This window comes from Rhinolophus sinicus, chromosome 15 (assembly GCF_057876585.1).
Source record: "Rhinolophus sinicus isolate RSI-liver-muscle chromosome 15, RSI-T2T, whole genome shotgun sequence".
NCBI classification, from domain to species: Eukaryota; Metazoa; Chordata; class Mammalia; order Chiroptera; family Rhinolophidae; genus Rhinolophus; species Rhinolophus sinicus.
In genome coordinates this window covers 22,008,924-22,035,946 of record NC_142515.1, presented here as the reverse complement: position 1 = coordinate 22,035,946, position 27,023 = coordinate 22,008,924, and the positions used below count along the sequence as shown (strand labels likewise).

General features: G+C 39.5%; 2 protein-coding genes across 5 annotated transcripts in view; both read left to right on the top strand.

Moving 5' to 3' along the window:
• The window catches only part of BORCS7 (BLOC-1 related complex subunit 7), a 14,155-nt gene extending 9,945 nt beyond the window's left edge, over positions 1 to 4,210 (top strand). For 2 of the 4 annotated variants that reach the window (XR_016018889.1, XM_019725028.3), the window contains exon 6: positions 477 to 4,210. Coding sequence is in view for 3 of the 4 variants with exons in the window: in XM_019725028.3 (XP_019580587.2) it covers positions 477 to 528 (52 nt within the window). In the remaining variant the exon portion in view is untranslated. Of the gene's footprint in view, positions 1 to 446 lie in introns of all 4 variants that reach the window. The other 2 variants (XM_088791872.1, XM_088791871.1) reach the window with 1 other exon arrangement.
• AS3MT (arsenite methyltransferase) lies at positions 2,267 to 27,023 on the top strand. The gene is given in 8 exon segments (XM_088792648.1): positions 2,267 to 2,299; positions 4,891 to 5,219; positions 6,120 to 6,238; positions 6,241 to 6,277; positions 7,089 to 7,161; positions 8,503 to 8,581; positions 16,284 to 16,309; positions 17,951 to 27,023. Coding segments are annotated over 8 exon segments (804 nt in total). The 3' UTR covers positions 18,059 to 27,023.

Genomic DNA, 27,023 nt, shown 5'->3' with positions numbered 1-27,023 from the left:
ATTACTCTGCTGGCCTAGGGTCAGTGCAGAACTGGTTGACAGATGCCCTTAAATTGGCATATGCTCTGGGATGGATCATTTAGGATATACGGATATGGTATATTTCAAAGGCATGCAGTAAATCAAAGGCATGCGCTGCTAATAAAGGCTTTCTAAAAGTTATAGGGTGTAGAGAGCAACCTTAAGAAATAGAAAACTTTTTACATTGGCAATAATAAGAGTAAATGTGCTAAAGTCATTAAACAGACTTGTTTTTTTAAAGTGGATTAAATATGGCCCTTGTAATATAGTTTACACTACTACTTGGCTTTACCAACCTTTTTCTTCATAGTTTAAAAACTTCTGGGACCCTAGTAGGCCAGTATAAATTTTGATTAAGCTTCAACTGTTCTTATACATTAAAGTAGAAATGATTTGCACAGAGATGTCTTTATTGCTCATTCTAGATCAACTTTTTCATCTATACTAATTTCTAGTGTTGAGCAGTCATCTGATCTACAGGACCAGTTGAATCATCTGTTGAAATAGAACAGCTTATAAGAAGGCTTTCCCTGATGCTGAAGAGAAGACATCTTGCACAACCATTTATGCTGTGGGTTTGATTTTCCATTTTCTTCTCCAAAAGTTAAGGTAGAAAAGATTTGGGATGATGTACAGTTTCTCCTGAAAAGAAGCTAGGTGGTTGAATTTTGGAAGCATTCTTGAATCAGACTAACCCATGCTCTTACTGAATTTTTAAATTGCTCTAGTTTTTTAAGTTGTTCGATTAGTTTTATATTAAATCGAGATTTAAAAATGTCTTAGTTTTTCCCATAGAACTTTAATGTCAAAAGCCATATTGTTTAAAGGTGATTCTTAAGCAAATACTGAATAGTGTTTTCAATTCAGAAATAGATCTTCTATTGTGAACATATATCAATGATAAATACTATTTTTAAAGAACTTTTCTTTTAATCATACATTGAGGACATATTTTAATTTCATGGTCACAGAATGGTGATCGGCAATAGCTGTTGTTTTCTTTTCTAGTAACTCAGAGGAGATACTGGTTTTATTTGTTGTAGCAAATTCCTAAATGAAAATTAGGCAAATTATATCATATCTGGCCAGCTGCAAACTCTTGCCTTGACCTGCATTCCTAGGATTTCTTAGTTGTTTAAGACTCTTGATTAAATGGCCTTGGGTTTATTTTGTAATTTTGCTAGTAATCAGCAAATTCACTTGTATAACATTATTGCCAAATACGAAGGCAGTTGAATTCCGGTGAGTGATTGTGGTGTAGGGTTGTGCCATGGGGAAAACCTTATGTTTGTAGACATTTACCTATGTTCATTGAATTCATCTTGTTAAATGGCATTACTTTACCATTGTCTATAGTCATGTCTCAGTGTCTTTGTTTGAGTTTTAAATGGGACTCTACTTTGTTCCAGTTCAGTTCTTCATTTACTAAGGGTTTGGGAGAAAGTTGACATAAGAAAATGGTGTTTTCACTGAAAGAAAAAACGTGAGTCCAGTTTAATCCGTATTATATATCATCGAGTTGACTAATCATATTTGTCCCTCATTGTACATATACATGTTAACTTAACGTTTTTAAAAAAAAGGTATGAAAGAATTCACTTAATGCATTTATTCTATAAACATTTATTACAATTATTAAATGTAAACAGGCTCAGTTTACCTTAAAAAGACAGGTTGCAAACTTTCCGCAAATGTCACATTAAGAGTAAAATATTTGAAGTGTTATATGAGGATGTTACTATCACTGTTTCTAATCAACATTTAGCTGGTGGCCATACCTAGGGCAGAAATTAAAAATAAATACAGCTATTAGCAATGAAGAGACAAAATTGTTATTATCGTATGATAGGATTATCTACTTAGAAAATCCGAGGACTAATTAAAAAAAAAAAAGGTTTGCCGACTTAGAAAGCAAAAGTCCCATCATCCAAGAATCAAAGAAATACTTAAGATGAAAAAAGATTAAAGATATGGTCTAAGTATTTTTCATCATGTTGGAACAAATACGAAGAAGCAGTTTAGGATCTTGGAAGTAATTGAATCCAGTCCCTTTGCCTCAGCTCTGCATCTCTGGCAAGTACACATGTAGCTTCTGCTCGAGCGCTTCCAGTGTTTGGGGAATCCTTTACTTAGGGATGCTGGCCATTTTGGAAAGCTGTCCTTGAAAGATGGTTCTGTGTATGGAACCCAAATCTGCCTTTATGAACTATCCTGGAATTGTCAGACCAGTAGCTTCCAAGGTGGGATGAGTGAGGTATGCACAAGGCCATCCTTGGAGGTAAGGGAAGAAAATGTGAAAATTTCTATGTATGTTTATTTTTTAAGAAAAGAAAATTAGCTTTTGCTAATATTTAAAATATGGCTTGATATGAGAGCGCTAATTTGGTCTGTGTAGCATATTGATCTACGTAGCATACCTGTCATTTAGCAGGGATGAGATTAACAAACAAAGCAAAAAACGGTGGGTGAGGCACTGTGACCAGTCAAAATGAATGATAGTCACAAGCAGTTTGGTCCAAAATCAGCCCTGCACGTTAGATACCTGAGGGAAAACTGGTAATAACTCAATTTAAGTTGATGGTGGTTTGCTTTATATCATTTTATCGGTGTGTGGTTCAAGTGGATTTAAGATTTATCAAGTGATGCCTGTGAATAACCACAAATTGGAGATAATATACTAAAGCAAGCCCAAGTGAACAAGTGGGAATGATAGAGCCCTTTCCTATTCCTTCAAGATAAAGATACCATTTTAACAATGGGTGAGAAAGGGACTGCTTTTCTAAAGGAACAAATTTTATGGAGAATTTTGAAAAGTAATATTTAGGAATGTTTTCATCATTATATGATTGCCAAAAGCCTGATACCTATAAAAACACTTATTTTTACATACTTCATAGTTAGAAATATTCTAACTTACAAAAATATTCCAACAAGGATTTTTTTCCATGGGAGTAATTTGCTAAGAAAATATAAATACAACACCTTCCTTTTAATATTTAACAACTAATTGAGGAGATTGTTATTGGCAGATGAGATTTAAAAATGAGTATATTTTAGTAAACCTTCCATTTAGACATCCTTTCACTTGGAATCCCATGTCTCCTTATTATCCTGATGAGCAGATATGCTTATTACAGCCACAAAAGGAAAGTCTATATACAAATATAAAGATGGAAGAAAAATAAATACAACTTTCTGCAAGATGAAATAATACCTAGTAGACACGTGAATTGATAAAAAATTACCAGAGGTTAAGAATGAACTGAGCAAAATTGCTTCCCGAAATACAATTCAGAATTGACTGAGAATGGCTATGTATTGTATCGATTCCATCTCTATGACATTCTAGAAAAGAAAGAACAGCTCTACGGTTGTTTTGGTGGTGGGGCAAGGTATGAGTGAAACTTGACAGGCTAGAGGTGGGGGTGGAAGGGGGCACTTGGCAGGCCTGATAAGCTCAGTGACTGAAAATAACCACAAAAGATGGCCTGATCATAAATTCCTAACTGGGCAGGTCATAGCGGGTAGTCCCTCCCAGGCCTTAAGAGCCCTGTCCATTGTTCTCATGCATCTAGGATAACATACCTTTGAAATGTCAGAGTTATTTTCTTCTCCAGGCCCCTCAAAGGCACAACTGCAGGCACCAAGGCACAAGCCCACAGAACCTGTCCTTGTTATCTCGTTGCCTGCATACCACCTCCATGTGTTGTAATGTGAACTATTCCTATGCCCTACCCACCCATGGAAAAGAAGAATGTTTCTCCATTTTGCTTTTTACACAATTCTAGAGATTTCCCTGCTTTGCTTTCTCCTGCCTCCATACCCTACCACCAGTGGATTTCATGTACCTTCCTTATGTTTTCTCCTTTGATTATAAATGCATAGAAGGAACTCAAAACTTCCATTCTCTGGAGGATTTTCTCAATCTGTTGAATCTTGCTTCTGGGCAGGTCCTCAAAACCTTGGCTTAAATAAACTCTTAAAAAACTTTTCCATAGGTTTGGACATTCTTTCCTGACAGAGGGGCTTTTAGTACTAAGAGACAAAAAGAAATTTTTTTGGGTGAGGGAATCGTTCTAAGCCTTGATTGTGGTGAGGTATATGTTTGTCAGAATTCACAGAAATGTACACTAAAGGTGAATTTTACTGAATGTAAATTGTATCTCAATAAACCTGACTTTAAAAAATAGATTGAGAAAAGGTGGTATCATTCCCAAACTGTGCAGACATCATTATATCCTCGTATGTGGGTGTTCATTTAAGTCAGAATATGAGACTTACAAAATGAAAATCACAGTGAGCAATAAAGGAAGATAGTAATTCATAGTAATAGCCTCTTCTTGATCAAAGACTAAAGATAACACTGGGCCCAAGAGGACCGGAGCACGAGGTGAGACTGTGCCGTTGTATCTGGCTGGAAGAGGTGGGTTCCTGCAGCCTCAGGTGGGCTGTGCACCTCTAGCATGCAGAGGCTGCATCTGTCTTGGAACCCTGGGGGTTCAGGCCTTCCTGCCCTTGGGTGGGGCTGCTGGTGCACTCAGCCTTGGGAGCTGGCTGCTGGGAAGACCTGGAGACAGTGAGTGTGCAGCTCCTCACCTCCCTGCCCAGGCCCCCAGCCCCTTTCCTTAACCCCGTGTCCACCACCACCACTAGTGCTCTCGGCCTGCCTCCTAACCCACTCCTCTAGCCCAGTGCACCCCTTCCCCCATGTCTGTGCTCAGCACCCTCTCCTTTAAGCTACGTTTTCCTCCTCCAGGCAGTGGCCAGCGCCCTCCCCGCCCCTGCAACTACGGATCTGGAAGGACTTGAAGGCAGGTGAGAGGGTAGGGAATGGCCGAAGGTACAACCTGGGCTGGATGGGAGCCTTAGACCTCAGAAGGCCCAGATGGAGCCCTTGCCCTCCAGGACCCCTGGGGTGGGGGTAGGGCAGAGCAGAGTCTGGGCTTAGAGTTTTGCAGGGAGCAAAGGCAGCCAGGCCTAGCTGGGTGGGGGTGGGGGGACTGGTTTTCGGACACCAGCTCCAGCATTTCTAATGTCTCCAACTCACCCAGCCCTTGGCCCCTGGGTCAGACCTACAATGGGCAGGTAGAGAAGGAATCAGCGGACCTCCAGACCAATGCCTGTGTCACTATAGCCAGGCCGGCCCCCAAGCCTAAATGGGGGGAAGCCCTGAAGAATGTACGTGAGGAAGTAGCCTGGGGTAGAGGGCCCTGTGCTGCCCCCATGAAGACCCCAGACAATAGCGTCACTAGGGAATGAACCCGTCCCCTCCAAGCCCCGCAGCCTGCCTTGTCTGTCATACATAGAACTATAAGCACAGCACTGATCACCTTACTGCTCTGAGAACTTCCAGTGGCTCCCCCACCCGCACTCCCTTGGCTCACAGGATACATTCACACTCCGTGGACCTGATGTTCAAGGCTGCCCCGTAGTTTGGCCTTCCCTTCCTAACCAACCTTGGTGCCCTCTGATACACTCGACTGCTCTAGCCAGACCTGTTCCCTTCCTCCTGCCGTATGAACTGCCCAGCACGCAGTTACCAGTCTGGAATGCCTTCCCTCTCCTTTCTACCTTCCACATCGTGCCCATCCATTAGTTCTCTGATGTCCTGCCTACTTGGAGAAGATTCTCCAATCCTTGAGCACCCCCTTCTCCAAAACCACTACACTTACTGCCTGTGCCACTCGGCGTGTCATTCAATCATGGAAAGTGTTTTCTGTACTCGTGTTGTACCACCCCAGTTAAGTACACGGAGGGGATAGAAATCTTGTCCTACATTTCTTTTCTTCAATAACTAGCACAGTCCTGGACCTGCTTTAGATGCTCAGCTAATGCCTAATATTTTAGATGGTTTATTTGTCTTAGTACCAATGGTAAATAAAGCAGATAAGAGTCCCAGCCTTCATGGAGCTTGCAGTTTAGTGGGGGCGATTAAACACCTAAATTGAAACTGACTGAAGGAAGCAAGGAAGGACAGAAAGGAGGGAGGGAGGGAGGGAAGGAGGAAAGAAGGGAGGAAGAATTTGTAAGATTTAGTGGTTCCACATCTTCTAGTACATAGAGGGACAAAAAAGTATGTATATGTATTTTCTATTTCCCAGGTATTATGACTGTGATTTGATCATCCCTGAGTGTCTGGAAAACTGCTGCATTTTGGACCCGGGTAGTGAAAGTGGCAGAGATTGCTATGCACTTAGTCAGATAATTGATGAGAAGGGACAGTCACTGAAATAGATGTGACAGAAGGTCAGGTGAGGCAATGATTTGGAGGACAAAGAGGAAAACATTCTCAAAGGCATTCTTTTAGAGATAGTTTCCTGTGTGACTCTTCAAGGAGAATTGAAGAAGGCTGATACTGTTATGTAGTATTCCATCCTTACTCTTAGGAATACAGCCCATTTCCTGCTGAACGTACAGATGTCACCACTTTTTGCTGAGTTGACTCTCATTGAGGGTGTTAAACTAAACCTGGACGACTTGATACAGGGAAGGAGCTGATCTGAGCCACTCATAGCTCATGGCCACAAAACACACCAGCCCAAGAGAGAACTTACTTTAAACATAACCATAAACCAAAGAGCCCAAAAGACCAGTAAGACCAGCATACAATACACACTGACCTCTGATCGTTCATATTATTTTCATAGCAAATTACAGGATCCTGTGTTTCTCTTTTTTTCTTTGCGTTGTTGTCAAATCGTGCCCAAGTGACAGTCTTAACTGCCTTGAGGAACTTATTGTGTCTACATGTGGCCTAAGAAATGCCTTGTGCAGCAAGCATCTGGTCACAGGTCATTTTGTTGTATGGCGAACGTCAGGGCAAAGACAAGCGTGCCTGACAGGTTTTCCTGCGCACTCAAACTTGCTGACAGTTTATTGGGATTTTAAACACTCTGTCCATCTCCCTCATCTTGGGGAAAAAGTTGAGTGTGGGGAAGAGAGGAGGGAGGCAGGAAGAATGGTGTAGCTTTGAGAAAATGGTGGGAGCAATCTTTAGGGACTAAAAGGAGTTGACGATCTCTGAGTAGTGTGCAGATTTTCTTGACGTTCTATCTGTTCTTTTTTAGACCAAATGGTGTCAGTAACCTTGTGCCTGATAAACAACAAGTGCTGCAGGAGGTATATCGAGTGCTAAAGATGAGGGGAAGAGGGAGACAAGTGATCTTTAAACATCAGGGAGAGCAGGTGGGACCTGTCCTGTTCTTGCCCCCTTGAGAAGAGAGCGCCAACTCTTCATTTATCCACTAAAATGGAAAAGGGTGGCACAACAGGGGAGTGGTAGGAATAATCTAGGTATGGATTCTTTTTCCTCTCAGGTTGCAAAAGGTAATAAATCTGAGAGTCACGACTGTCACTGAACAGGTGTTTGTTTTACTGGCTGTCTCTCCTGTTTGCTGCTGTGCTTGGTCCTAGAATGTGTCTGTAGAGTTGCTACAGACCGGCTACTGTAAAGGTTGCTATGAATATACTCTTCTAGCTTGACAGTATTTCTCAAGGCTACTTACTTCATATCTACCAGGATTCCAGATCTTTGGGGATTTAAAGATGGAACTTGAAGTACTTTCTAAAAGGGAGGGACTCCACACACTCCATATGCGTAATAAGATGCATATCTTCATGACAGAAGATAGTCTGAGATTTTTTTTTTAAACTTTTATTTATTTAAGTGTGTTTTTCCAGGACCCCTCAGCTCCAAGTCAAATAATTGTTTCAATCTAGTTGTGGAGGGTGCAGCTCACTGGCCCATGTGGGGATCGAACTGGTAACCCTGCTGCCAAGTGCACCGTGCTCCAACCAACTGAGCTAACCAGCCGCCCAGATATTCTGAGATTTTTGCTTTACAGGGCTGTCGTAGAGATCAAATAAGAATATTGATGTGGAAATGATTTAATAATGTCTTAATTAGTGCGCCGCTTTGTAGATCATATCATTACCTTCACCAAGAGGTATTTGTAAAAGGTAGAGACATTATTGTAGAATCTAGACCTCCGTTCTCTTGAAATTAGTTAAATAAAATCTTAAAATTCCTGCTTACTCATATGCTTGAGATTTTAAGGACATTATTGAAAAAAATTTGTTGTTATAAAAGTAAATAACAGCATTACAAAATGTTATATAATTTTTAAGGGAGAAGAATGTATGAATGCTATTTACTTCTTCTGTTAGTTATACAACAAGCTGAGGGCTGCATTTGCTTCAGATGGTCTCAACATTTAGGTAACCTGAGTATCTTTATTTAGGAGAGAGACACTCTTGTAAAGCTATTTTATTACCTGTCAAGTAGGATACTGAAAAAGAAATCTTGATACTTGGCTATTGATTGTAACTAGGCAGGCAGCTGTTATTTGTTCACAAAGGGTCAGCTCAAGCACTTCCAATGGTTTTTAAAATTGATTTTATGACCTCATTCCTTTTTTTTTTTGCTATCTGGGACAAATGTAATCTTTAGCCTTGCTTAAACTAATTCTGCTGTGTCTGCTTGGTGGGGAGCTATATTTCAGTGACGTCTGTGCTAGCCTTGAATTGCCAGAAGAAATCAGGACACACAAAATTTTATGGGGTAGGTGTTGTTTTGTTATGTTACTTTAAGGCAGATACTTGTCATGTACAGAACTCCATTGTGCTAATATCCAGGAAGAGGCTTTGTGATGTGGGAAAAGATGGATTAAGTCCGAAGCTTAGGTTCCATTCCTCCTCTGCCACTCAAAAGTGGTGTGACCTTGGACAATGTTATGAATCTCTCCCAATCATTGTTTTCCAAATAGTAAAATGGAGCTAATACTACACTCTGCTTATAGGCTTTTATGAAAACTAAGTGAGACAACGAATGTGAAAAATACTTTGGAAACTGTAGTGTAGAAATGAGGGCAGCTGTTCAGAACGGATGCCCTTTTAATCTCCGTAATGTTCTCATCATTATTGTGTTGTTTATTCCTTTATTGTCATTATCATGGAGTCTCGGGAAATTGAGATAAATGCGAATGTGTTGGTCAGTCACTATGAAATCAAAATTCGTACTTTGAAGATAAATTATATGAGTTATTTTCTTATTATTCAATAATAAATCGATATTGTTAAAAAGTTGGAATACAAAAAGTAAAAGACAAAATTACTACTAATCAGATAGCCCAGCAATAACCTCTTGAACATTTTAACATATATCCTTTTAGGGTTGTTGTTTTTTCTGTGTGTGTGTGTGTAATAAAATTGGGGCATGCTATATGTAGAATTTAGTATTCTAGTTTTATTCAGCATATTTCCCAAGCCTAAAAATTTTAAATATGCTGTAAATGTTTGTGTTATACAACTGTATAGGTACAGCTGTACCTATACTTTATTTGACCATTTCTCTATTGGCGATCGCTTAGGTTGTTTCTAATTTGTTGATGTAATAAATAAAAAAAACCTGTAAAGTGCCTTATGAACATTAGTAGTAGTTATTATTCTAGTAGCAGATCATTGTAAGATTAATTTGGAGCCAAAAGGCTATTTTGTAATTTATCGTTTATGCCTTTTTACTTACATAGTATAGTACTTTCCAGAATGTGACCTAATACCATGCATGAATATTATGACTGCAGCTGGGTGGGACCACTACACTGGTGACTGTCCTGAAGAATGGTTCCCAGAGACCATTAGCTAGCGTCCTCAGTTTTAACCATGACTTTCTAGACCTTGGGGGGACACTCAGGTCCTCTATTTCTAGGACCTATGTTTTAACTAATACCATATCCTTTCAATACATCCTTTCCTGAGAAAATACACACATAGACATACAATTTTAAGGGGTTCACAGATGCCCTGAAGTCCATTCATGGGTGCAGCAAGTTAGGAATCGCTGATTTACTGTAAGGATTGGAAAAAGGAAGTTATGAAATTAATGCTAACCATTTCATAGATACAAATATGCTAGAAATAATTTATGGTGGCCTACTAAAAGAATAATGATTTGTTTCTTGCTTTAGCAGTCTGTGGCAAGCATAATGATTTTTTAAATGGTTGTCTGAGGGTAGGGAATGGAAAGCCAAACAAACTTTCGATTCTAAAGCAGAACAGCCTCCACATGTTGGCAACTTCTGTCCAATTGATCTGATTAAAAAATCTTGGGGAAATTGTGAATTCTTCAAGATTGCTGTTGTTTCCTCATCCACTTCAACAATTTCACCTACCTGAAAGGTGCACGAAGAACACATATTAAGAAATGCCACTTTAGTCTCAATAGAAGAAAAACACCCAGAAGTTTTACTAATGAGTGGCATTTCAGGATAAAAGACTATACCTTCTGACATGGTATTGTGATGCTGCTGCCAGTTTCATGCTTATTTCCAAACGGAATTGACCATTGTCATGCGCAGTTTTTCTTTGGCGGCAGTGCAAGAAAGGACACTCATTGCTCCTCAGAGACAGATGCAGAAAACTGCTCTGAGCTTCACTTGATTCAGCACTAAAATGAGTGCTTTGGACTAGTGGTTTTTCAAGTGTATTTCCATGAGTCCTAGGGTGCCTGGGAAATGTGTAAAGGGCTCATACCTTGGGAACCAGGAGTAAGCCCTGGGCTATACAACCCCTGCTCCCGTCAGATAAACTGCTTTTATCCCTTCATATATTGGAGTTATGTAAAGCAATGCCTGACACATAGTAAATATTGGTGTTTTAAATGAGACATTGCTTAAGAAAATAAGTCTGCTATTAAAAATGTCTGTTGAAAGCCACCAGACCAGAGCAATGGATTCAAAGGCCCTTCCCTCTTTGATTCTGTGAATCCATTGGAGCAGGCGGTACATCACGGGGCAGTGTATCAGTGAAAAAGCATTAATGGTTCCACTGCACCAGAAAGCATTTAAGAAATCTGAAGACGCCATTTGAATAAAAAACAATCAGAGGAGGGAAACGGTCAGTCCTTCCACCTTTGGAAAAAATAACTCAGTATCCTCTGTTTACTGAGTTCCTAGTATGAACACGTTTTGTTTTATTGTTGCTATAAAAATTCTGCAAGGTAGGTTTTATTATCCCTACTTTTACAGTGGAATAAACTGTATCTCAAAGAATTCTGGTGACTTAATCAAGTTTAACCATGTAATAAATAACAGAGCCAGAATTTGAACCCAGGTATCTGATTCCAAATCCTGTACTTTTCCATTTTGAGAAAACAAAACCCACTCTACAAAGAGTAGTAGAACTATCAATGTGTCATCATTAAACACTAACAATTCCTTAATTCCATGATACAATTAAACAACTGAAATACTATTACGTGTTATTCCTATTCTTTTCTATCCTGCTTCTCTATAATTCCATTAATCTGATGTCTGAATAATGCTTCCCATAAAAATGTTTCTTAGATTTGATAGTGGTATTGTGGTTATGTAGGAGAATATTTTATTCTTAGGGGATGCATGCTGAAATATTTAAGGGTAAAATGTCCTAGTGTCTGCAACTTAATGGTTCAACACACACACGCACACACACACACACACACACACGCGCACACACACACATCAAACACCGTGTGTGTGTGTGTGTGAGAAGCAATGCAAGGTTAAGAAAAGGTCTCTGGAGCAAAGGTAAGAATAGATAGAATACCAGAAGTTATGGCAATTTTTATTTACCTTAAATGTGCAATATGCATCAAATATTAGTTCTTTTTCATGTCCTGTGATTCCTCCATTTAAATAACTTGGCATCTTTTAGCTGGTACTGTCTTAGGGAGTTTGAAGAGGCGAAATGTTGCAGAAACAAAACGACAGTCACCTAAAAACAGAATTTACTCCTGGTTCACCTCCAGCACTCAAGCAGCTACTGGGGTCGCTCCGCAGATGAACAGCATACATATTAGAAAGATGATTTTATTCTTTGCGTGCCATCAATTATCTTTCTAGGCATTTCACTCTATTCACTGACTAACTTCAAAGTTTTATTAGATACCAAATTTTGGGAGGTGGCCATTAAACAGGAGATAGGTGGAGATTTCCAGATGACAGTCTTCCTCTTCCTCAATGAGACTCACTCAGGAAATGCCCGCTAATCATCAAATTTGAACCATTCTGGACACAGTTATAATAATCCTTTGTTTCTTACCAGTCACTCTTTCTAGTTCCTTGTTGTGAATCATGAGATTAGCAGTGATCAAACGTGAAGGGCGGAACCCAATTTTTGAGGCAAGGATGACAAGGTCCTTCCAGTAAAAGCACCACCCAGGCACTCACCTAAGAAAAGTCACAGACTAACCAATACAACTAGGTACTGAGGGAATTACTCTTCTACAAAATTGATTAGGATATTCGTATAGTTATTGACCATTTATATTTTATCCATTGTGAACTTCCTATATAATTCCTTTACCCATTTTCTATTAGGGTGGTATTTGCCTTTTTTTATTGCTCTATAAGAGATTGTCTACTATATGTTGCAAATATTTTTTCTTTGATTTGCTTTTTTTCCCTGAATAGTTTCAATTTTTATTAGTCATTTCTTTTATGGTTTCTGCCTTTGATGTTATGATTAGAAAGACCATGTGAACACTATATATTTACCTATTACAGTAGTCCTCCTTCTCCAAGGGGGATGTGTTTCAAGACCCGTGGTGGATTCCTGAAACCACGGATAGGACCGAACTCTATGTATACGATGTTTTTTTCTATACATACATACCTATGATATAGTTTAATTTATAAATGAGGCACAGTAAGAGTATAACAACAGTAACTAATAATAGAACAATTAAAACCATATACTGTAATAAATGTTATGTGAATTTGGTCTCTCCCTCTCTCTGATAACCGATCTTATAACGGAGAAGGCTACTAAATGATTAATGGGTAGGTAGTGTATATGGCATGGATATGCTGACAAAGGGAGGGTTCAAAGCCTGGGTGGGATGGAGTGGGATAGTGAGAGATGTTATCACATTACTCAGTGCACAATTTAAGACGTATGAATTGTTTATTTCTGAAATTTTCCATTTAATATTTTTGGACTGCGGTTGACTGAGGTTAACTGAAACTGCAGAAAGTGAAACTACAGATAAGAGGGACCTACTGTATTTTCTTTTAGTATTTTTTAAAAATTGAGGTAAAATTCACATAACATAAAATTCACTATTTTAACCCTTTTGAAGTATACAATTTAGTGGCTTTTAGTATATTTACAATGTTGTGTAGCCATCACCACTATCTATTTCCAGAAAACTTTCATGACCCCCCCCCCCCAAAAAAAAAAAATAACTCCATACCCATTAAGCAGTTATTCCCAATATCCCTGCCCCCTGGCAAGGACTAAACTGCTTTCTGTCTCTGGATTTGCCTTTTCTGGGATTTCATATAAGTGGAATCATACACTCTGTGGCCTTTTGTGTCTGGCTTCTTTCACTTAACATAATATTTTCAAGGTTTATCCATGTATCCGTACTTCGCTCCTTTTTATGGCTGTGGTATGGATAGACCACATTTTGTTGATCCACTCATCAGCTGAGAAACACTTACGTTGTTTCCACTTCTTGGCTACTGTGAATAGTGTTGCTGTGAACACGCATGGATATGGGCTTCATGTACTTTGTTGAGTATTTGTTTTCAATTATTTCGGATCTATACATAGGAAGGGAATTGTTGGGTTTTATGGTAATTCTATGCTTAACTTTTGGAAGAACCACTAAACCATTTTCCACAGGGGCTGTACCATTTTACATTCCTACGAGTGATATACAAGGGTTCCATTTCTCTATGTCCTTGTCAGCTGTTATTTTCTGTTTTGCTTTGATTGTAGCCATCCTAGTTGGTGTGAAGTGGTACCTCATTGTGGTTTTGATTATATTTCCTGAATAACTAATGATGTTAAGCATCTTCTCATATGCTTGTTGACCATTTGTATAGTTTTTTTGGAGAATTGTCTAGTCAAATGACCATTTTTAAATTGGGTTGTTTGTCTTTTAATTGTAGAGTTGTAAGAATTTTTCGTATATTCTGGATACTAGACCCTTATCAGATATACGGTTTGCAAAAATGTCTCCCATTCTATGTGCTGTTTTTTCACTATCTTGATAGTGTCCTTTGATGCATAAAAAGTTTTCATTTTGATGAAGTCCAATTTATCTATGTTTTTCTTTGATTGCTTGTGCTTTTGGTTTCATAGCTAAGAATCCACTGCTTAATCCAAGGACATGAAGATTCTTCTAGTACCTTCATGGCTTTATTTTTCATGTTTAAATTTTTAATCCATCTGGAATTTACTTTAGCATAAATGTTGAGGTGACCATTTTTCCAAATATTAACTAGTTCAAATTTCCCCATTTCATTTGTTAAATAACATCATTTGAGCCAGTATTGTACTGTATTCTGAAATTATTTTCTAAAATATTTTTGATTCATATTTAGAATTATTCTAGAAATTGAGGTATTGGTATAGCATTTTCTAAAGCATTTTATCACAATTTATCTCATGGCATCTCTCACACCTACCTAATGAAGACGACAGACAGGTAGATATTAGATCGATAAGATAGGTAGAAGACAGATGACAGATACTAGCCTCCATCTTGGGCTTTCTCTCTCTCGTGTATTTTTTATCTTTTCCCCTATTCATGCTATCATAATTATTTTATTATTTCAATCATTAATTTGTAATATTTAGACAGGCTTAGTGATGGATGCCAAGTCTCTTTTGGCTAATATTCACCAAAGTCACGATGGTGATGCACCTCAAAGCACTGAATGTTGGAAGCCCAGGGAAATAAGATGCTGATGTTGCTGTGGCAGGATGGTGACAAAGTGTGCGGATTAAGTACACTGGCCTTACAGTCAGATAGGCTAGGTTCAGATCTTGGCTCTGCCCCTTACTTACCATCTTGGGTAGGTTACCTGAGCTCCTTAAATCCTCAGCTTCCTCATGTAGAATGGGCAGGTAATGATCACATTTCCCTCACAGGTTGTGAGGATCAAATGAGATGAAAAATGTAAAATGGTAGTCCAATGCCTGGCACATAATACATACTTTAGAGGTAGAAGTAATTATAAGTATGGATTTGTACTTATTAAGATTCTTGGTTGCTTGGAACTCTGTTCTAACTGTTTGAGTTCTGACCATCTTCACAGGATTCTTTCATCATTCTCCCATATATCATCTCTCCTGGCCTCAGAAGTTCTGTAATCTCTCTCCTTGAATTTTTGCTTTCTGTTGCTTGTATTTTGTAGTAAGTTTGGGTACATTGAGCATACATTGATACCCAAGTAATTCGTGCCTTTTTCTCCTTTTGTTACCTCATAAGCAGTCTTTCAAAGTAAAGCTTAGGGGTGGCCGGTTTGCTCAGTTGGTTAGAGCGTGGTGCTAATAACCCAGCATTGCCAGTTCGATCCCCACATGGTCCACTGTGAGCTGTGCCCTCCTTAAAAAAAGAAAGAAAAAAGAAAAAAAAGTAAAGTTTAGAGATCACTCTAAAAAATGGTAAATTTGGAGTTGAGAAAATTTAATTGAACACAAGAGACAATAATCCGAGAGCCAAAAAGCTTATCTGTTCTTGTTTGATCATGATTATCAGCATGAATCAAGCCCAAGTTAAGCATAGAAATCACCTCTAGAGCTGAAGAGTGATTTACTTTCTTTGCTTGATTAAATTCTTGAGCAGTCTGCTGTTGTTACTCTTCTGTTTTTCTAAGACAATGATTTTTTAGAAAGCAGAGAAATTTGACTTTGGACTTTTAAGTCCATCAAATATTTCACAAACGTGTTATGGGTATTTTGAAATGCTTGGGAGTTCATTGATTATAAAAAACCTTCCAGATTGGAATCAATGTTTATTTTGAAATGTTTTCATCCTTTTAATTCTCCTGTAACCTGGTTTCCTGAAAACAGGCCCTAAGAGCTGTCAGGAGATTTCAGTTACAAGTAAAGGAAGTCCTTCCTCCAGCCACAATATTCCAGCATACTCTGGCTGTAAAAGATGTCGGTAAATGAGTTTGCTTCTGCAGAAGACCATTTCCTTCCAGCGTAGCTCTCCTAGTGTGCACGTGGGGCATGTGCAAGAGGGTCTTCACCTCAGATATGCATAGTAACATTCTATACATTTGAACTGGTTTATCCCAACAGTCTCCTTTCTATTCTGCCTATTGCTTTCAGCCTGCAGATGTGCCAGTGTCTTTAAAACAGTTCCAAGTTTTTGAAATAGAAATAATTGATACTGAAGGAAGATTTAAATAATGAAACAGCTGGGGTGTCCTAGAAATATAACCCTGTGCCCTTGGAGGAGGACACGCATATCTTTTTTATGGCAGACCTTTATGATAAACCCTTGATTATGGTATGGGCGGGCAGCGTGCAGGGATCAGCTTATACTTCCCATCGGTTGCTGCAACAGAGAGGAATGAAAGGTGTGGACCGACTCCATAATGACTTGAGCAGCCCTTTTTCTTTTTCTTTCGTCCCTCTTCTCCCCCTTCTTCTTTTTTAATTGTGACATGCAAAGTGCATTTTCCCATTAAAAGAACTACATTATTATAACACTGCAGCATCTGAAATGACACCGATAGGATTTGTGCTATGTATTGTCTTGCTTCAGCTAATAGTAGTAGTAACACATGAACAACAGTAGTAATATTGCAGAGGATCTAGCCTTTATTGAACAGTTAATGTGTTCAAGGCATCATGTCATTTAGTCCTCACTATGACTCTTATGATCATCACTTTACAGATGAAGAAACTGGGGCTCAGAGAGATTGATTTACTCATCTAAGGTCACACAGCTAGAAAGCAGTGAATTTGAACCCATGTCTGATTCTAGAGCTGACATTCTTGCCCAATATGCTCTACTACCTCTCCATATTTATACTTTGCATAGAATCACAGGATATTGGTGCTGGAAAGGACCACTCATTAAGATGTCTCACCTTTTATTTCCTTCAAGTCTTGAAATCTTTTTTAGGGCTGGGAGCATGCATTTGGAAGTGATTTAGTATCACTGTCTGCTATTGGTAGAAAGGACATAGAGTGAGAAGCAGAGTATGGAAAATCATTTTCCTGGGTGAAAAAAAAGGAGAGGCTAACTCTTTTGACCAGGAATCCAATGCATTGAGAAGAGGAAATACAATGGATGTGAAGGCCTAGAAAGAGCAACCAGCATAGCCAGCCCTCTTCCAGGCTTGGAGATGCCTTGTTGGATGCTAATCAGCCTGTTAGAGAGCCCAGATCCAGGAAGACGGAGGCCAGCCACCAGTAAGTTACCGCAGTAAAGGGAGTGGGCCATAAGACTGTCATTCGTGAATGTAGGGTCTATACCGGTGTTGTGAATCCTTCTGTTTGCAGTGACCAGCAATAAATAGTAAGAGTGTAAATATGTGCTTAATGAATCCATTTTCATTACTTATAGTGGCTTGTTCATGGTCTTGATTTCCTCTGTGCCAGATTTTGCATTGGCCCCACTGGCACTGCTGTTGGAGGCATCCCATTTGGAGCTGAAAGGAGGAAAAATAGACTGCTGTCTTGTCTTTGAAAACTCCGCTTACTCTGCCCTGATATCTTGCTGGCTGTTGTTGGCAATCTCAACATCTTAATTAACATCAGCAATTGCTAATGATGGCCCTGATTTACCTCCTTGTCTTGCATACATGTTTCTGGAGATTAGAGTAGGGGAAGAGAAGAAATTTCAGCATTTCAGTACCTCAAAAGGCTGAAAGGCACATACAAATGGGAATCTCAATAGCGACTGCCTTTAAGAAGCTTTAAATGAAGCTTACCTTGGAAATGGTAATAACTTGATTAAAATCTTCAGGAGAACATGGCCACCTTTATTACTGATTGACTAATGCTACTCTCAGGACCCCAGGGAACTGTAAAATTTTATCTCCCTTGTATGTAAACCAACCTAAATCAAACTGAAATTTAGTGTTTGGGTTCATCAAAAGACCTTTAAGTTGTCCTTTCATTTTGGTTTGCTTTTTGACAGGACCTAATCACAGACCCATTCAAGCTTGCAGAACAGTCTGAAAATATGAAGTCCAGATGTTCCCCTGATGTTGCTAGAGGCTGCTGTGGCACAAAGAAAAGCTGCTAAAACTACAGCTGACCTGACGACATTGGGCAGGAGGCTAAGGAATGAGTTACATATGTCTTTTAACCTGTTCTTCTCCATAGCACAGACAAGAAAGAATAAATAGCAAAAAGACACCATATTCTAGAGCATTGATAAAAAGAAATGAATTATTTTTAGAAGGTATTGATGAAGGGTTCACAGCCTGTGACCTACAGATGAGGTAAGCACTTTTTCTCTCTTAATTCAAAGTTCTGGTGCCACTTAGTGGTCAGAAATGGAACTGAGAAGCAGTCTTAAGGCTTCACCAATGGGTAAGAAAGGCTTCAGAAATTACAGTTGGCAGAGGGTCTCAGGAAAAACATTTTCCCTCTGAGATGCATAGCACCTTTTAGACTTTTCAGCATGTTTGCTCATTAAACAAAGGTCCTACTGAAATTGTGCTTATCATGTCAAAAGATTGCCAAATCAAATTTGGTAGGAGTACTCTTAACTGGGTTGTTAAATCAAACACTTAAAAAAATCTTTTCAGTTGAAAGAAGAAAACGAATAGTTTTTTTGACTTCTCTTAACTCTAATATATGACAATGTAATGACTATCTATAGTAAATCCTAACCAGATCAGGAAAAGAGTTTGATAATTTTTAAAAGACGAGCTAGGAGATTGGTGGGTTTACTTTTCCTTTATAATGCACCTCAGGAAAGTACTAGATTTAGTTCTAGTTTCCATAGTTAAAGATTTGAGGAATATTTCAAGGTTGATTACATCATTAGAAATGAAGAACATCAAGGAAAGTCTCAAGAATTATTAAATAAATCAGTTGTACTTGAAGACTTTGTCGGAGGACGTAGAAAGATGAGCCTTGTCATCAGGAGCTGATAGTTCATTTCAAAATAACAGCCTTCAAGCAATGAACAGTTTTAATCGGAAAATTTCAACCAGTTGCTTGGAGCTCAGTGCGCAAACACAAGGGGGCGCTAGCATGGCCCAAGACATTTTTGATTAGGGGTATGAGAATTTTCAGGCCTTGTAAAACATTGGAATGGATTCTGCAGGGACAAACTCCTTTAATACAGCTGTTAAAAATGGAGAAATTCTCAGATTACAAAGTGGGTTCAGCTAGAGACCCTGACTTACTACTACAGATCAAGGGAAGGACAGGGTGGTATCTTTTAAGCCCTATTTGTCTCTTTGACCTTGATTCTGAACAGTACTTTCTTGCTGTTAGATAGAGTTCAGTGTTTACCCAGTCATAACCTAATTTAGTGACAGCATTAGTTAGACTAGTACAGCTGGGATTAAGCATACTTCACTGCCCATGAGCGCAAGGTGGTCCTACTGGAAGGGAAATGATGAAAAGAAAGGGTGGTCTCTTTATTTGGCTTATAGGCTCTTCTCAATTTAGGGGAAGGAGGTATTATTAGCCTTTAACTTGTCATTCTGAACTCTCAGTTCCCCCAAAAAGATGTTGAGTGATAAAATTGGGCTGGAATATAGAGATTCACGTTGCGTTTTTCCTAAAAGTAACATTTAATACATGATTTTCCAATAAAACTGTATTTCAAGAATTGTATGACAGAACCTAGAAGAGATAGGTATTAGACAGTATAAAATTAAAGCAGATGTGTTTTGCTCAGAAAAATGCCATAAATAATTATTTAAATATTTGAAATAGGTGAAATATACAACTAGGAATGTGCACCCCTGATAAGATAGATACCTCTTCTTCAAGAGTGAGAGGTAGTGTGGAATGATGATTAAGAGCAAAAACCCGATGCCAAGCTTTATAGTGTTTTTCCCTCTCAACTCTGCCACTTGGCATTTCGGCCTTGAGAAAATCACTTAACCTCTCTGTGCCCGGGTGTTCTCATTTGTGTGATGCCCTCATGGTTTAGATTATTGTGAGTTTAGATCTGAATGGTTGCTACCAGCATGTGATGCCAGGACCAGCTAAAGATCAATGCTTCTTTTGCTGCCAGAGCATGGTTTAGGAAGCTGCCTGTAGCTCTTTGGACAGTAGGCAACTGTCCCCTCAACATTTTATTATGACAGTTTTCAAATATACAGAGAAGTTTTAAAGAATTACAGCAACTACCCATTAACCCAGAACCTAGATTATATAATTCTTAACATTTTGCAACGTTTTATACATTTTAACATATTTACTAACAGCAGAGCCACAGAAACAAGGACCTAATTCTTCCCTAGTCACAAGCCCTTTTCAAAAGATATTGGACTTAGAGTTTAAGCAGCTGATTTTCTCTTCATTGATTATTGTATCAAATACAGTATTTTCAGTCGTTCATTATCACGGTGGGGGCAGGGGAGGGTATTTAAACATCATGGAAGCCTGCAGAGAGGCTTTTCAGCTTACCTCCTGGATGAGGCCCTGTAATAGCCTGAATGTAGTGGCCCCCATTCCAACCTGGAGCACCTCCAGCCATGCACAACTAAAAAGGGCATGAGCTCTGTGCCAGGAGAACCTGTTCCTCTGATTGATTCTTGGCCTTTCCTTGGATGGCTCCAAGGAATTAGTGGTCACTAATTCTGCCTTACTATAAGGTTGGTAGGTTGACTAAATTGCTCTGGCAAGGATTGGGAACCTATCCATCCATTATTTCATTTTCTCACTAAATATTAATTACATACCTACTTAAGGGTACCAGACACTTGTTCTAGGCATGGATTGCTAACAGTGGAATATTATGAATCTGTGGGCCAATAGGACAAAAATAGCTAAGCATATTTTCTAAACTTTGTTGGCACCTGTCCTCACTTCTGTGATTTGCCAAATTTCTTCAACCACACACAACAATTGGGGTCTAAACAAGGGTTCTTTTGTAGACCCTGCCCTACGTGTTTGTAGAGGGAGATCTCACTAGCTTATAAAGATGAAGTCTTTTGCAAATATGAAGCTGGAATTAGACAATCCTAATAATAACCTCTGGCTTGAGCTTTACTGCTTCATTCCAGTCTCTAGTCAACTGCTGACCCTGCAATTCCTGTGAGCACAGCTCCCACTGAGGTTAATGGGAGTGTTATGTGAATGTAAGTTTTGTACTTAGTCTTCTCCTGCTGAGTGAGCCTTGCTTGTCTTGGATTGACGAGCATCCCCTTCCCCAACGGGAACACGTTAGCCCCTCCTTTCATGTAGTAGAGCCATGTGGCAGTGATACGCTCCAGGTGAGGGGGAAATCAATTTGGAACAAAAATGTCCTACCCTAATGCTACTCCATCACCTCATGTAATAGCACAATGCCTCACATACATTGTCCAGAAGCCAGAGAGAATAAAAAAGAATGGTAAATTGATAATGTTCTGAGTACACTGTAAGCCAGACTTGGGTCTACTAACTTTTAAAACTAGGCCTAAAGCCATTAACCTTCTTCTCATTCATGAAAAGTCATGCAGGACCCCAAAAGCAGCTATTCTTTCTAGACCTGGCTCTGCTGCGGAACTAGTTACTTGCTCATGGGAAGATCATTTGTCTACGTTAGAGTTAGTTCACTTTCCCCATCTGAAAAATGAGGGTGTTGAACTCCGGTGTACTCTAACTTCCTTTCCAGGCTTAGAAAGAGATTTATGGGTCTACATTATGGATTGGTCTCAGAGTTTTAAAAATTGTGTGAATTAGTTGCCCACATTGATAAACCAGAAGGTTTGACATAACATATGAATTTCTGGCTTCCCTTGAAAAATTGGAAACACTGGCATCATTTCTGCCACACTGCAATGGCTAGAGTAAGTACTGGCTTCCCTTCAGGCAGGGTGTGTCCTTTAGACAGTTCTCCACCATCCCTACCCCGTCACCTTTACTGACCTTTTGGGTTTCTGTGGCCCTTTTTTAGGACTAGAATTAGCACAGTTTCATCAAAGTTACAAGTGAGTGTTCTTTTTGTTTTTTTAATTCCATTATAGTTCAAACGACGGCAGGTTGATAACTTAATCTCTGACTCTGACTTATATATTTAATTCATTACAAGCAGGAGCCAAGAAGGGCACGTGGAGCATTGCGGGAATGCTCGCAGGAGGGAACCAAAGAGTGTGGAGCTGCTTATGGTAATTTGACATATAACTCAGAGCCTAATTGTGTCAGGTGAGGTATCCTGGACAGTTTATTCTCTGTTCCCAGAGTTAACAAGCTTCCATCATACAGTTTTCTCTGTGAATATTAAATGAGCATCCTCTGGAAAGCAAATCCTCAAAATGTCAAATTGCGAAAGAGGAAGGGTTTGCACAGCAAGGAAGACCTGTGTGGCTTCTCGGCTTAGTAATCTTTTATTAACTGTCCTTATTTTCTTTTTCTTATTACCCTTATTATTCCTTTCAATTAGATCTAACTAGGGAAATGTTATGAAGGAGGTATTTTTATTTTTGCTTTTAAATAATTTAACAGAAGCCCATGAAGCTGATGGAACCCTGTAAAAACGGTGATTTCTCATGGTAATGAGGATTCATTGTAGATATAAACTAAGCCAAATATCCCAAGTTGTTTCTGTACTGAAAATAACTCCCTTATACCTGCCCCACAATGCTGATTTTTCTAACTTTACAGAAGCGAAAACCGAGGCTCAGGATATTTAAATGACTGGCACTGTGGCAGTACATACAGAACTGTTAGAACCAAGTGTTAGAACCAAGACTAGAACTAGGTCTTCTGACTCTGGACCACTGTATTACAGGGTTTGTCCTTTCTCTTCTTTCTGGGAATTCCTAAATTAAAAAAAAAAAAAAAAAGAAAAAAAAGAAAAAGGGAAATGATTACTATAACAGTAAGAATAGTGGTTACATCTAGGGTGGAGGAGAGAGGTATGATCCAAAAGGGATATGTAGGGGTTTGCTGGACTGGGGTGTGTGTGTGGTGGTGGTTCCTTTACTGTTATAAATTATTATAAAGTGAACATAATTTTTGTCTGTGACTGTCCCAGTTTAAGCCTTAAACTAGGTTAATTATTAATAGTACCCTTTTTTCACTCTCAGGTGGATTCTGATTTGGATGCTAAATTATATGATGAGCTATTATACATTTATGTTTTATGTACTTTTAAGTATGTTTATTACATCTCAAAATTTTTTCAAGTTTAAAAAAATATATCAGGTAGTCTGACCTACAATCAGGATTCTAGGTCATCCTGGGAACCCTTCTGTTCACGGTAAGATCCATGCTTACTGTCCAGACCACAGTGGTAGCTGTGATTCACATGTGACTTCCTGGCCAGAGGGTGTGGTATCCCCTCTTAGTTTTCTGGGGCTCCGGGGCATGAGATAGTTATCTGTTTCGTTGTCCTATACGTGGCTGGAGAAGTGGTGTGTCCCCTATTCCTAATTGTGAAGGTCAGCCCAAGATAGTAATACATGAGAAAATGCTTCGTAAGCCATGAAGGTGTTTTTCTACGTGGAGTGGCAGGAGTTCCCTAAGTTCCCAAGTGGCAGGAGCCCAGCATCACTGCACTGGTTCCTGTCGGTTCATCTTCCTATTATACAGCTCTTCTACTTAGACCTTTTTATAGCTTCTTGGCATTCAACCCACCACAAACCAACCCCAGCCAACTTGCCAACATTATTCTTATTGTTGCTCTTCAAGGAATATGGAACCAAATTCAAAAATGTGGTGTTCCAAAAGTGCCCCTTTCCAACTTCACCTCACACTTTTCTCTCCATTAGAATGCCTTTTCCTCTTCCCTGTCAGTCCCTTTGTCATGGACTGAAAATTTGTGTCTTTCTCCCCCATCCCCAAATTCATGTATTGAAGCCCTAACCCCCAGTGTGCCTGTATTTGGAGATGGGGCCTCTTAGGAAGTAATGACGGTTAAATGAGGTCACGAGAATGGGGCCCTGATGCAGTAGGATTAGTGTCGCTATAAGAGACACCAGAGGACTCAGACATCTCTCTCTGTGCGCACTCAGAGGAGAAAGGCTGTGTGAAGACAAACAGGGATGCCTGCAAGCCAGGAAGACAGCGCTCACCAGAAACTAACCCTGTAGGACCTTGATCTGGACTTCTAGCCTCCAGAACTGTGAGAAAACACATTCCTGTTGTTTAAGCCACCCAGTCCGTGATATTTTATGGCAATCCCAGCAGACTAACACACCTTTCTTAGAATAGCTCTTAACATCTGCATATCTCAAATCTATTTGTCAAGGACCAATTCAAAGACCACGAAGCTTTCTTTAATTCCCCCACTTCACGCGTACTTCTTTTTTAAGACATTTGATATTCTATCCTGTATTGTGTAGTTACTTAGTACGTTTCCTAACCTCCTTAGTATAAGTTTTTTGGGTAATCTCTGATTCAATATTACAGCTCCACAATGCCTAGTATTTTGCTTGGAATTTAGATACACAATGTGTATATATATTAGTTGAGTGAATGAATGAAAAGAGAAAAAAAGAAATAGGGTGAGGAATAAGATACAGACTTTAAAATTTAAAGAGGAAGCAGAGAGTTCAGATGTGGTACTAATAAATGGGGAGAAATAAGTTAAATCTTCAGTTTAGTGATGTTTAAAAGAAAACAAATAGGTATCTCAGAGGAACTAAAAATAGAATTTTTTCCACTGAGGTCTGACATATTGTTTGTCTATACATGGGGAGTTTGACTTATTATTGGAGTAGAATTTTTGCTCCAGCTTCAGAGGATGTGGAAAAAGACCATGGGGACGAACTCAGCTGGTATGGGGAAACTGACAATGTATGACTAGACTCCTAATCATAAATTAAAGCTCTGGTATCAGATCCACGCAGGTCTGGATCTTATGGGAGGGCTCAGAATTGGACATTCAGCATCTGTTCTTTCCCCTGCAATCCCATTCCTAGTTACCATCCTCCTGTTGGAGTTTTCCTTACCTCCCATCTCTTCCTCACTCCCCAGATGTGGTTTTTAAATTTAGATTTTTGAACAGGCAATAATCACATGGGTCAACAGTAAAAACTAAGTAAGTGAAAAGTTTCCCTAAAATCACAACCTGGGTTGCGTGTTTTAATCATAATCATAAGGATAAGCGAGCTCAGCACCTTTCTTACCTCTTTGTCCAAGGCTGAGCTGGCGTCTGGAATGGGCTGTAACCCCAGTCAGAAAGCCTATCCTAAACGATTCTAGGAAGTCCCGCAGTTGCAGGACCTGGCAGCCAGGAGGACAGGGGTCCTAGAGCAGGGCAAATAGTAGACTTGTAGCAGTTTTTCTCTCAGTAGCCCAGAAGGTCAAGGGGTCAGTGGAGGAAGGAAGCGAGTGATAATGCAGAGTGGAGGACCTCTTGGGGCTGCCTAGTGTGGGGTTCCGGTGGGGCAGGCTCCCAGGGAGAAGGGCAGTGAGGGAGTGAGGTGCTGTCCAGTGCCCAGGGAAGTCAGGAGTGAGGAAGAGGCAGCGGAGTGGGAAGTGGCAAGGGGCAACCCGCCATTGGCAGGGTGACTCCCTCACACTGACCTGAGACTCCAGAGTCCGATTCTTGAGGAGCTTGGCCCCTTCTCAAAGGAGGAAGCTTTCCTTGTAACTCTGTCAAAAAGCCACGTTTTTCTTTTTTTTCCTATCCCAGTGACGATGTCCAGCAAGTGTCTAGAAAAAGGAGGGAAATAGGAAACCCCAAAACCAAAAGCCAGAAAAGTCCTCTAGAGAAGGTAAATGGAATTGCCAATTTTATTTGATTTTGTTTTTTGCCCACTGGTGTGAAAAGTTCTCATTTGACTTAAAAGAGTTTTATGTATTTAAATGAGAGGACAGTGTTGCTTCAGGGGGAACAGATTGGAGTCTAGGGGAAGTTTGGGTAACTCCATCATTTTCCCAGTTCCTGCTTTTCCTCAGACCTGGTGCTTTGGTACAATTAAAATGTTACTGTGGAAGCAATAACTTTGAATATTTTTCTACAACTAGGCAATTTTCGGGGTGGGGAGAGCTTCTTTATAAAATTAGAGCTTTATATTAAGAAACAAAATACATAGAGAGCCATTTGGTGTTTTACTTGCAATCTTTAAAATTAAACTCTAAAAGCCTTTTAGATCTGGATGGAGTGCCTTCGCGAATTCTTGAGCCTGTACACGTGGGAGCTTATTGCTGCAGGTGAGAAAATTGAATGGTCACTCTTTCCCTTTAGTATCCATCCAGTGAAGGACGCCGTCAAGAGAGAGTTAGAGCGAATGTTAGGGAAGGTGTTGTCTAGGAGGTTCTGGCTTTACTCAAATGACTTACGTGAGGTCAAGCCAGAACCTACCTAGGGTTAGACATCTGCAGGAATCATTTATCAATCTTGGGCCTTCTGTATCCCTTTTTGGAGGTGAAATCTGTCAGAATTCGGGGTTTTGTTGTCCTTTTTTTCTTTCTGGTTTAAAAAGTGATCCCTAGAAGCAAGTGTTGTCCTTGGCCTCCATTCATCCAGGAGGACAGGCTGGGAGCTCCTGGACGTCATGATAAATCTGCACCAGCTGCCCCTCACTACAGAGAGGGGAACTCCTTGAGCCAAAAAGCGCCCAAACTTGAAGGAAGATCCCTCTTGTTAAAGACAAATGACTTATCTAGATGGCTTTGTGTTTTGGGTGTACTTGAAGACTCTGACCCCCTTCCTAATACAAACATCACTCAGTAATCCCATGTGAATGTGAGCATGGTGTATTTTCTATTGTCAAATGTCATTTGTAACATTTTTGCTATTAAGTCTTGAATTTCTAACTTGCTTCTAAGTTACTGAATGCCACACTTTCCTGACGATTTTAGCCTTCTTTGAAATGCACAGGAAATGTCTGTAGGTTTGGCAAGCTCTCCCGACCTCCTTCCCTACACTCTTATTCCGAAAATGTACATTCAGCATTTGAGGGCTTTTAATCATCTTCCCTCTTAGCTCCCTTAAACACACTTGTACTCACGGCTTATGAAGTTAAAACAGTTTCATTTTCAGTCAGCTGACTTAGAAGGGCCATAACCTTAACTTTTGTCACATATCCCTAAAAATCTGGACTTTTAAAAATCTAAACTTCAATAATGCTATTTTTATAAATGCA